Raw genomic sequence first — 12,600 nt, 5'->3', positions numbered from 1 at the left:
GTTGAACATCTCCCCCAAATAACTGCAGCACATTTGTACCCTAAGAAGGGCAGCTCAGGTGCTTCTGTCTTTTTTTAAAATTCTACTCTATCCAGCACCCATTACATATGACAGCACATATTTTATTGCTAAATTGTATAGGATAGGCAAAGTGACTCTGAAATGAGAGCAAGCACAGCAGGCTAGCCTGAAGACCTCAAGGAAGAAGTCTAAAAGTGTCCCTAAGGAATGTCGCTGTGAGTCACATTGCTATAGATTGTGACAAGTAGAGATAAAAGACTAAATTATTATGTTTAGCCTAGAGAATTAACCAGTAGAAAGCCCCTATGAAGACAATCAGTAAATCAACATCTTTAAGGAGGGAAGTTAGAAGCTGAATGCAAATTATTTGCAAATTTTAGATTGTATCTTTGGGTTACTAGTATTAATATAATAATAAGAAAAGCTAACATTTGTTGAATACTTATTGTATACCAAGGACTATTCTAAACATTTTACATGTATTAACTTATTTAATCCTCTCACCAACTCTAGGAGGGTAGGTACTATTATTGTCCCCGCTTTACAGATAAGGTAACTAAGCCACAGAGAGTTTAAGTAACCTGCACAAGGTAGCACAGCTGAAAAGTAATGCAGCCAGAATTTGAAATTAGGCAATCTCATTTCCACACTTGTGGGCTTAACCACTCACTCCCTTATACTGTCTCTTGTTAGGGTTTTAAGCGGTTAATTCATAACCCTTCTCTCTCCTACCTAAATTTAAAACCAACTGAGAAGTAGACACAGGAATCAGAGATGAGAAGTACTAGCTTTATTTCTAATGAAATCTAAATTAAATGATGTGCAACCAAATGGACTTGCTTATAGTTGCTGAACTAGTCAGACTTTCCTACCCAGTCATAGGAAGTATAGGAAGTACTAAACAGTTGCGGTCCTCAACCACAAGCACAGAGCATGTTCCATGTTCTGCTAAGGTCATGGCATGGCAGAGGCTGAAAGCCAGAAGGCATCCTCTCTGTGAGCAAGCAAGTCCAAAATGCGCAGGAGTGGCTGATTCACAAATGCCTGGTTCATTCTTCTAAACTCACCAATGAGAGAAGTCATCCTCCCTCCCTCAGGAGAGGAGGGAGTTAGACAGAAAGGCTCACATGTCCTCTAGTAAAAAGTCCTTCCCATGGAAACATATTGAATAGGAAATAAGTATTTTCTCACCTAGCACTTCTTAGTTATTAAATTCAGCAATATGAGAAGGAAAAAAAAATTGGTTTTATACACACACACACACACACACACACACAAAGTAATGTGGAGGCGTCCCAGAAAGTGTACAAAATATTTGAAATTGCAGAGCCTTAGGAGAACCTAGAAGGATAGAAATCTAAGAGGAAAAACTCCTCCCAAAGCAGTATCTAATTGAGATAATCTACTTGAAGAAGGAAACACATTTCCCGGCAGGTGGTAAGTGGTCAACTCATCTTCTTAGCTCCTATCCTTATTATTATTATTGTACTTATTGTTCTGTACTCAACCACAATTCACTTTCTGTATGCAACACAGAATAAAACCATTTAAGTGGATTCCTGGCCAAGTTTTGTCCAGAGAAAAGAAACATTTTACATTTTATAGCACTGTGAATTTTGCAAAGCACTTTAACATATATTATCTCATTTGATTCCCAGAACAACCCTGGTAAGGCAGATATTACAATGGAAATTGCATTTTGTCCAGGAGCTAAAGTAACATGTAAGGTGAAAAAAAATCAAATATAATAAAAATTAGTCACAAACTCCCTTAAATTTGCCCTTACAGTATAGAAGCATACCATCGCTCCCTTAATCTAATTGTCAGCTTTTCCACTGTTGGAACAGGTTGATACCTCTTTGGTTGAACTCTAGATGTAAGAGCTTGCTTGTGTTTAGAGTCCATGTTGTACAAAATATAAGGGCAGTATATTTAACCATAGAGATGTCATCCCATTTTCTGTAGCAAGATGCTTACATTGTAAAATGCATAAGGGAATGGAGACTAACTGCATCTAGCAACTTCATGCCACCCTTTCTTCATTGCCCTCTGTCCATGCCCACTGAATGGAATTCATGGCAACTTCACATTTAAATGATTTTTCATTCTCTCTTTTGCCTTTTTTCTCTCTGTCTGTTTCTTTCTCATACTTTTAAAGTGATGTTTGGTTTAACTTAGCTAAATAGACATAGAATGTCCCCACTAGATTATCATAATCTGAAGTTTACAGTTTCAAGTAATTTAGCCAAAATCATCAGGCAGCAAAAGTCAATCAGCTGACTTCTACCCCATCTTCTTTTAACTATGCAACATCACATCCTCCCATTAACCAGATAGTATAACTGAGGTAGTCTTTACAAGCTGAAAATTAGGTATTTGCCTGATCAGGTACAATCTAGGCAGATAGTAACTTCTTTTAGTATAATCTTAGTGTAGATCTAGAAAAATGTTAAAATTAGTCTACCTAGACCAGAGCTCAGCAAAGACATAAGGCACATGTCCCTGCTCTTGTGAAAGTACTATCATATCTTTAATGACTATTGTCAAGACCTCTCATCCACAAGACTGAAAAATACCCTGAAAGTGAAAAAGTGATTTACCAAGTGGCACTACAGAGTAAATTGTTTCACATTTGTTAAGTTGTGAGAACACAAAAATGATACCTAGCTCACACAGATGGAAGGGACAGTGGTATCAGCAATGTCATTTTAAAATATGAAATGTGACAACCATGGGTATATAATATCAGGGGGGAAAAAAAGGTAGCCTCATGAAAATATGACTGCTATTAAGTCAGCAAAACTGTAAAGTAATAATAGCCACCATTATTGAGCACTCCAAATGCATTATCATAGTAAATCTTCATATTATGTTTCCCATTTCATAGATAAGAAAATTGAGATTCGGAGAGGCCAAATACCTTTGATCAAAATCATTTCAGAAGTGACAGAGCCAGGATTTGATTGACTGTAGGACTATCAGATCCAAAGCCCATGCTCTTTCCAGATAATCATTCTGCGTCTCAAACCCTCCCTAGAATTTTGAAAATACAGTATAGCTATCTCTTACACAGTAAGTTTTTAGCTCTTATAATTTAATAATTTTTTTCTCACACTTCATCTCATTTATGTAAGAATATTTAAAAGCAATAGATTAATAAATGTAACCCATTAAGACTTCCCTGGTGGTCCAGTACTTAAGACTCTGCACTTCCACTGCAGGGGGCACGGGTTCGATCCCTGGTCGGGAAACTAAGATCCCAAGTGACACTGTGCGGCCAAAAAAAAAAAAAAGTAACCCATTAAGTATATATATTGAATATTCTGTACTAGAATATGGTTCCCAAAGTAGAGAGCAGATTCGCTCAGTCTCCTGTGGGGCTTCTTCACTTTATTCATGGGGCCCCATGGGTGGTGATGGTAGAGGAGGGTGATTCAGTCTCCTCCCCTGAACTACAATATACACTATCAATATCAGAGGGCAGGAGTCATCAAGCTGCCGGAGGCTTGAACGACAGATACCTTGGAATATCAGATATCTTAAATCAAGACAAAAGTGAAATTAAGGTTTAAAAGAAATATCAATATCAGAGGGCAGGAGTCATCAAACTGCCGGAGGTTTGAACGACAGATACCTTGGAATATCAGATATCTTAAATCAAGACAAAACTGAAATTAAGGTTTAAAAAAAATCTCTAAATGTTTAAATAGTTACTGAAAAATATCTGTTACCGGAAATGTTGAAATGATAGTTATAATAGTATAATTCCTCTGTTTCCTTTCTTTCTCTCAGCTAAATTTTCAATAGTAGTCTTTACAGAGAAAGACAAATACTGTATGATATCACTTATATGTGGAATCTAAAAAATACAACAAACTAGTGAATATAACAAAAAAGAAACAGACTCACAGATAAAGAGAACAAAGTTAGTGGTTACCAGTGGGGAGAGGGAAGGGGGGGCAATACAGGAGTACAGGATTAAGTACACACTATTATGTATAAAATAATCTACAAGAAGGGACTTCCCTGATCGTCCAGTGGTTAAGACTTCCCCTTCCAATGCAGGGGGTGTGGGTTTGAACCCTGGTTGGGGAGCTAAGATCCCACATGCCTCGAGGCCAAAAATCCAAAACACATAAGACAGAAGCAAAACTGTAACAAATTCAATAAAGACTTTAAAAATGATCCACATCAAAAAAATCTTAAAAAAAAAAAAAAAACAAGGGGAATTCCCTGGTGGTCCAGTGGCTAAGACTCCTTGCTCCCAATACAGGGGGCCTGGGTTCCATCCCTGGTCAGGGAACTAGATTCCACATGCCGCAACTAAAAGATCCCGCAGGCCGCAACTAAGACCCAGCTCAGCCAAATTAAAAAACAAGAAAAGAAAAAAAAAAGCTACAAGGATATATTGTATAACACAGGAAATATAGCCAATATTCTATAATAAAAAAAAATAGTGGTCTTTATGTGGGCAGACTCCATCAGATACTTCCAAGTTCAATGTCAGGCCTAGGACTAAGAATTAGCCTTGTCCTTTAATCCAATCTGTTAACTCTTATACTCGATTCCCTCCAGCAGCAAGAGCAACTTTTATCATAAAATCATAATTCCTGATGTATGTGGAAAGGTGATGCTGTTGAAGTACCATCAATAAAGCAGATATTTCACAATGGTTGTGATTAATTTGTGCTGATCTTGATACCACCTTGCTCTTGTAACCAACATTTACATTTGTAAAATGGTAGAATTTGAGAGATGGTTTACTGATATAATCTGTAACAATGGCAAAGAAAGAAGCTAACTGAGCTATATAAAGACTAAATCAGTGAATCAACTATACTTCAGTAATAATAAAAAAAAACACCTAAATCAATAGGGACCACACAAACTAGATATAAATTTGCAAAAAAAAAAAATGCATTAAGTGTATAACACTAAAGAGCATATTACCTTGATCCCAGTTGGAGAGCAATGACAAAATAATCTGGGATTTACTTTCTTCTTCTCTATATTAAATACTAGAATCTGTATGAATATCTTTCAGGGAAGCCATCAAAGGTCCTAGTTTCGTATGGTGAATGGTTTGGATAACTGACAGGTGAGAGATTAACGTTTATGCCAATGTTCACAGCAATGAAGGATAAATTATATAACTGTTTGAGCTTTTAAAAATCCTTTTTTTTTTTTCTCGTTAAAAAAAAGAATGAGATTCTGACAACTATCCCACAAAAATTTTACCACCAGTATAGTCTGAACCCACCCCTGGGAGAGGTGGTAAATAACTAGGGATCTCCAAATAGATCTCAGAGCAGGCTCCATAGACAGCCCTGGAACATGTATACTGAATACAGAATCCTGATACTTTCTCAAAGCTATAGCTTTTGCTCAGTTTTCTCCACAAACAGTAGTCTTAACATAGAGGCCAAACCACGTTGAATTCTTTGTGTGTCAAGATAAAGAAACCCAACACATGACAATATAACATCTTTAGTATTGAAATCTAAGCAAATGACTCTCAAATTTTCTATACTTTACTAAGGAAATAAAAGTTCTATAAAAGAAAGACACTCTAACAAATAAAGCTGCCCCTGTATGCAATGGATGTTTTGTGAGGTAGTGATTCATTTTCTACTGGAAGAACTGAAGCAGAGGCTGGCTGAAAACCCTGAGGTACTCTAGAGGAGTTTTCTTCATTAGGCTGGAGGTGGAACTGTCTGCTGGTACTTTAGGCTAGGCCAAGGAGTTTTCAACTAATTTCACAGTGGCAGAAAAAATATCGCAGAAAATCCAATTATATTATGAACGTTGAAATGTGTTATACTTTTAAAATCTCTAATAAATGCTTTTTAAACTCCTTCATTAAAAAAATTAACACGGTGTTTATAAAAGCATTTATTATAAAAAGAGGGGACTGAAGGAAAGGAATGGGAAGAAAACAGTCCCCCAAACTCGAGAAGAACCTCATTCGATCAATAAGCACCTTCAAGATTCCTCATCCCCACTCCCATGGTCCTAGTCTGTCTTTTACTAGACAAATACTTTTGATCGTCCCCTTTGTGCTCAGCAATGTTAGACGGTAAGGAGCTCACAGAGCATCGTAGACAACAGTTCACTAGTTGGCACCGTGGGCTCCAAGAAGGCGCAAGCGACCTGAGCTGGGAGGCTCAGGAAGGCTTCCCGGAGGAGGCGGTGCCTCCCAGATGGAGCTTGAAAGCAAAGAGAAAATTTAAGGTTTGGGGTTGCTAGGTTGCTGTGATCCCCGGCATGCGCCTCTTGCTAGGGTAACGGCGAAAATGTGTTGTTGGTCTTTTGGAGAAAACTGAGTCTCGCTTACCATCTGTCGAGAGGAGAGAGTGGAAGGAATGGAGGGAGGAAAAGAACCAAAGCTCCCTTCTTCGATAAGACGTGCACTGCAGCTCCTGTTGCCGGATCCCGGGAAGGAGCGTTCCAAATGCCCACTCCGCTGAAGCGGGAGCAGCTGGGCGGTGATGGCGGAGAGGAGACTTCTTGCCACGCGTTGGCGGCAAGGCGAACAGGCCCAAGTCGAGGGGCACTCCCGTCCCAAGACCCTGGCCTTGTCGCCCGAGTTCTCACGACCCTCCTTAAGGCTGTGGCTTAACTAGAACCTAGTAGCGCTGTCCCCGGTTCCCCAGAGATCCTGGGTTGGGGCGTCTCGGCCGCCCTGGTTCACACCGCGGAGATTTGTTCCCGTCGCGAGCTTACCCAGCGCGGGCCCCCGGGCGCCGCGGGAGCGGGTGTCGTTTTACGGATGGGTTTCCTCCCTAAGCAATTCAAATTTTCTTCCGCCCCCCCAACCCCGGCCCCTGCCTCACCCCCAGGCAGAGGGAGCTGGAGTCCCGCAGGCCGAGCCCTAGTGGCTGGCGCAAAGGTGGACCCGGAGTGGGAGGGGGTGGAGACGCCCATGGAGGCCGACTCCCGACACCCGGGCGAAGAGGCTGGACCTCTGACCCTCGGGGTGAGCGGAGCTTCGGGCCTGGATTTCCCGTCTTTGTTCTTCCCCTCCCAAATCCCGAGGCAAGAAGGAGATCTAGCCGTCGGTCCCCGGAGAACCGCTCAGCCCTGGGAGAGCAGAGCGGCGAGGCCCGGGCGGGTTGGGGCGGATCGGGCGCCCAGGGCCGCGGGGCCACCCACGGTCTAGGTCTTGGTCTTCCGCGAGCTGAGTCCCGCTGGGCCCAGTATTTCTCTGCGTTTGCCTTTTTTTTTTTCTCTCTCCACTCTTCCCAACCTTCTTTGCCCCACTGTTCGCTTTTTTTTTCTTTCCTCAAGGAGGGCATCCTTCCTGGGTAGAGAACAATTTTTCCTCTTTTGAGTATTTCCATGGCTTACCCTTGGGCCGCTGAGTGACCTTGGGGAAGTCACTGAACTTTCAGGAACTGTGTGAAAAGAGGGAAGGGTGCTCTCTAGGGCTGTTTTTCTGAAGATGCCTCCGAAATTTAGCCCCAGAGGACTCAAGGGAATGAAGGTGTTCCCTCTCCCTCCCCATCTCACCACTGATAGGACGGAGCTGTGTGCATAAGCACAAAATCATCTGAAAAAGGAGGGCTTTTGGTACGAGTTTTATATTAAAATAAGGGAGGTGACTAACTTAATTCTTATTTTGAAAAATTCGGATGTAAGACACCCTATTGGGAAATAAAAATAAGGTGATGCTTTCTACAACTCCTTCCGCTGATTTTGCAACATTTCTTTTCCAATTTTGTTCTTCATACTCGCCCCCCTTGGCTGGTGCTGCCCTCGGGGAGCAAAGAATGGCTGATACATTCCTGAGAGGGCAAGGGGAGGGTGTAGTGATGGTTAAGAGAGAAGTTGGCTCTGGGTGTAACTATGTCAACTGTTGGAGGGAGGCAAAGGGAGGGTGGTCTTTTACGCGGGTCTGAGATCTGGTTGCCTTTAATTCGCCCTGAGACTGCGTGTTGCGTTAATGGGCATCTGTCAGCGGAGGGCTCAGGTTTCCCCACTTGCCTCGGGCAGTGGAAGCAAAGGGGCAAAAAGCAAAGTAGACCGCTCAACCAGAAAGAAATATGCCAGGCCTCTGGAGCAGGGGGTGCGGACTGAGAGTGAGGGGGCACCACGGGCTTCTCCTCAGGCCCAGGGTTGGGCTGAAGGACTCAAGACCAGGAGGAGACCCCACCTTTGAAAAGCCCCTTCTTACTAGACTCTCTTTTGCTCCATCCTTTCAGATAGCAAGGGACTGGAATAGGTTATGCAACCCCTCATAGAAAAACCCATTTTTTTACACCTAAAATCTAGTTGTTCAAAACCAAGCCAAACACTGCAAGTGTTTGTAACAGAGTTGTTTGTCTTTCTAGAAGCCATTAACAAACAAATAAACTCCTTACATCCCCTTAGGTCTCTACAGTTTATAAAACATTTTTCACTGACACCAACTCACCTAATCCTGCAAGCCCAAGTGACAAATAGGCTCCTCATTCTCATTGTAGAGGCAAGGGAATGGAGAGAAAGAAACCAAGCAGTTTGTCCAAGGTCACAGTCAGGAAGTACCCATTCCCTGATTGGGATGCCTCCCCGCCTCTGGAAGGCATGTCTCATTCCACTGCTTCCTGTCATTCCCTCCCATGAAATAGACCTCCCATGAAATAGACAGACACACAACCGCCACGCGACCTGGGCACTCTGAGAACACCTTCCAGCCTCCCCATCCACCTCCCAGAGAGGCGTTCATTTACTAATTATGCTGCAGTTTGCAGCATGTGTCTAACAGACACATGGCTCTGGAACTGGCTTTCCTTCACATTATAGTCTCTTCAGTACAGTTCTTCAAGGAACCCACGTTAAAACGTGCGCGCGCGCACACACCAGCCTTTCATAGTCCCCTCACTGCCAAAACTCTTCCTATAAACCATATAAAATAAATAACCTCAAACATAACTCTTAATTGCTTCCAAGTCCATGTTTCCTCATCAGTAAACTTTATTGCTTCCCAATCTTTAGGGCAAACTTCCCTCGGGACTTTCTCCCTTCCAGGAGAGAGGCCGAGAAAAACAGTTTTTCCGCGATTCGACCTGGGTGTCCCAGGACGGGAGGATGAGCACGGGTAGGGTGTCAGTGTGCTCAGAGCCTGGGAGGGAAGCAGAGGTCTCTCAGGGTTGGGAGTGGACCCTCGGAGACAAAACGCGTAAGTTTTCCATCTGCTCGTCGCCCCCTACAGGCCACGTCCGCCATCGCAGCAAGAGCCCTGCAGAGCCCGTGCGTGTATTCTAGCCTTCGTTCGCCTTTCCCTGGACCACCGAATCCACCCTCCATTCCCGGAGGGACTGAGTACCGGGACCCCACTCAGGGACTTCGTCCAGGGGATACTTTAAGGGCCACAGGCCTTGGAACTGGATGGACTTTCTAGAAATGAATGCCGGAAGAAGTGGAAACCAGTTTAAATTCGTGTGTAGCCGAAAGCTAAAATCCTCCCCATAAAAAATAACCCGTTTCTTCTTTTTATTACAAATAAATCTGCCTAAGTGAAATAAAAAGCCGATATCAGTCGTGTTGTCTTTAAATCTCAGTGTAAAAGGAGATTTCAGTGCCTTTCCTCGCTGCTACCCGCGTCCGCTCATATCAAATGTGGGTTTCAAGCCCTCCCTTCCCCAAGTGCTTGCGTTCATTATATACAATATTTGCATTTTTTCCTTCTGTTCTAAGCTTTCGTGGTTTAGCAAGCTTAAACCAAAAAGAGCTTTTCAGCTGAGCTATGGCCAGGCCTATCTCCCTGACATCTGCCGGGACTTTAAACAGCCGCTGGTCGGTTTGGGGTCTGCGTCTAAGAGTCTCCTACCCTCCAAGAAATAAAGGAGGGGGACCATCTTCAGGCTCTAGTTCAAGGTTGATAAGTGTTTGGAAGGAAAGTTGCCGGGGGAATCTCTCCTCTACACTCCACCGCCTAATGCATCGGGGGAGGGGGGTGGGAAGCTCTGCGAATCTCAAGCGGCAGCTTGTGGCCGAGTGTCACGCTGCGGGCGCAGGCTCGGCCGGTATTGCTGCTATGCGCGGAAATATGAGCGAGTAATTTTATAAGTAACAAAGGATCAGGGATGGAATGAGGCCCCTGTTATCCAATGTCATTTAGAAGCCTTGGATCAGCAGCTTCTTGAGGCTAAAAGTGAATTCAAGAAGCCCTGCCTTTCCCTTTTCCCAGGGGTGTCAGCTAAATTTAGAAATAACCTCTATGTGTTTGCACAAATCATGTACCATTTGCTGTTTGTGTAAAAACCGATTAGCCAGACACAACTGTGAAACAACTTGTTACTTTTATAGCTGCAACACACAAACAAATTTAGATCCGTTTATTTTTCCTTGTAAAAAGAGATTAGAAGGGACCCACCCGGAGACTGTGTGGTCCATAATCTCTTCTCCGTGAAGGTAACTGTTGCTCCTCTCGGTGGCGGTTGATTATCAAGTTCTTGTTTATCAAGTTAAACGATCTCACCCCCGGCAGCTTGTTTTATTTTAGGACTCTGATCCAGAAGGAATGTTTACTCAGGACACAATAATGTTTACTGTTTACCAGGAAGACCGATTCGGTTTTTGCGAAGAAGGATCTTTTAAAGTGACTCCCTAGCCCACGCCGACAGCAGGGAAATAAAGCTCGGATCAGCGTCCGAGAGGCATCTCCGCGACCAGGGAGGCGAGGTGAACGCCAGCGCCAGACTGGCGGTGTTTTGCAAACAGCACGCGCATAGGGCCGAGGTGACAGTACTGCTACCCGCTCCAGTTTAAAAAAGCGATTTCGCATACGTAATTGTAACAGCTAAATTAATTAAGAAATAATTAGAATTGATGCCATTTGAGGATATGTTATTGGTGATGGGAACCGGCTTCCCGCGTCTAGATGTTTCATTTCTACCTTAATACTTAAGGTTGCAACAGCTGAAATGCACATTAAAAATAATCCGCAATGACATCTCCCCATTCCTGCTCTGTGATCTCGCATTTCACACTAAACTAGCCTAAGGTATTTTTAAAAAGGTTAAAAAATGGGGTGATGTGCATCTGTTTTTCAAAGGATATTAAGGCCACTATTTCTTGGCCTTCGGAAGAGCTGTGGGTTGGAGGAAGCATCTACAGGAATCCTTCAGAAATCCAAATTATGTTGTGGACTACTATCATAGAAAAGAGGTACCTTACTTGAAAATATTATGAAAGAATAAAACAACTATGTATTATCTATCAGGTTAATATAGGTAATACAACTCCACTGCAAAATTTAAAATGCCATACATATATTTAAAAAGTTAATTGGGTTTATTACCATTTCCACTTAGGGGATGAAAATAAAGTTTGAAAAATCAAGGCTTTAAATGCTAAAATGAGGGAGATGTTTGGAATTAACATTCTTTTGAAAGGATAACTGAAACAACTAAAAACTCTCATTTGAGAAGTTTTCATTGTGAAAGATAAAGTCTTGTATTTAAAAAATATTTAAATCGTGCTGATGTTTAGAATTAGGTTGGTTTTTTAAATGGCAGCTTACTTTATCTTCAGAAATATCTAGTCATTTTGATTTAATGAATTGATAGGAAAGAGATCACCACCAACATCCCGATTTTATATGAAAACTAAAAGAAAATATTAATACAATTTAAATTAGGTATATTCTTTCTCCAATTAAAATTTCTTACACCCAAATTATGAATTAGCAAAGTTTGAAAAGGTCATTCCTTGAAACTCCTCTAATATCTGAGAAAAATAAAATGCAAATACTATTTTAAAATCTTGTCATTTATCTCAGACACCTAAATAAAACACTAGGCTGAGCCTTTAAAAATTTTATTTACAAAGTTGTGTACAACACGATGGAATAACATTTAGAATACCATATATATTCATTCATATATAAACAGACTTTTATAATAGAATGACACTTTTCGCCTTGTGAAAATTTTTTAATATTTAAAATCTCCCAACATCTCTATACATTTTTTTCTCACATAAAACTGCGGAGAGTGAACCTTCAGAAAAAATGAAAGTTCAGAGCTCTAAATCTACTGAATTTGTTTTTTTCTTAAAAAAATAAAAACCCCAAAAGGAAAGTCAATAATTTTTATACAAATATAGACAAACAATTTCCCTCCCATCCCCAAGGTACTGAGAGCAGGCGCCGTCGGGGTACATTTTCGGAAATTCGGTTTTCGGTTTTACCTGTACGGAAAGCTATTCCCCGCGGGTGCGCGGTGAGAGTTTGCTCCGCCAGCCTAGGTATGCAGGACCGGGTGGAGGCCGCCGAAGGTCGGTGTCGACGGGTTGGAGGGAGGAAATGGAAGAGAGACAAAGTCCAGGATTGGGCAGGGGGGCCAGGAGCGGGGCGGGGCGCGCAGCTTGCAAATGCAGCCGACGCTCGAGGCCGCCACCGGGCCCAACATCCCGGCCACCGGCACGTCCCTATTGAGCGGGCCACTTGGCCTGCGCTGCGGCGGCGGCAGCGGCGGCGGCCGAGGCTGCAGGCTGCAGAAACTGTCCAGAGAGCGGCACGCTCAGGATGGGCGCGATGGTCGCCGTCGTCCGACTCAGCGAGAGAGGCTGGTGCGTGGCTATGAGCGCTGCTGACTG

The 12,600-nt window shown here is 42.7% G+C and overlaps 1 protein-coding gene across 1 annotated transcript in view; it reads right to left on the bottom strand.

The window, feature by feature from the left end:
* Positions 1-12,432: 12,432 nt before the first annotated feature.
* Positions 12,433-12,600, bottom strand: part of FOXD3 (forkhead box D3) — a 971-nt gene continuing 803 nt past the window's right edge. Inside the window, exon 2 of the mRNA XM_024740387.1 lies at positions 12,433-12,594. Coding sequence (XP_024596155.1) covers positions 12,433-12,594 — 162 coding nt within the window. The remainder of the gene's footprint in view (positions 12,595-12,600) is intronic.

The sequence above is a fragment of the Neophocaena asiaeorientalis genome, unplaced genomic scaffold, assembly GCF_003031525.2.
Source record: "Neophocaena asiaeorientalis asiaeorientalis breed wild unplaced genomic scaffold, Neophocaena_asiaeorientalis_V1.1 scaffold581, whole genome shotgun sequence".
Lineage (NCBI taxonomy): Eukaryota > Metazoa > Chordata > Mammalia > Artiodactyla > Phocoenidae > Neophocaena > Neophocaena asiaeorientalis.
Note: the sequence above shows the minus strand (reverse complement) of the source record. Positions and strands in the feature narration are given on the sequence as shown.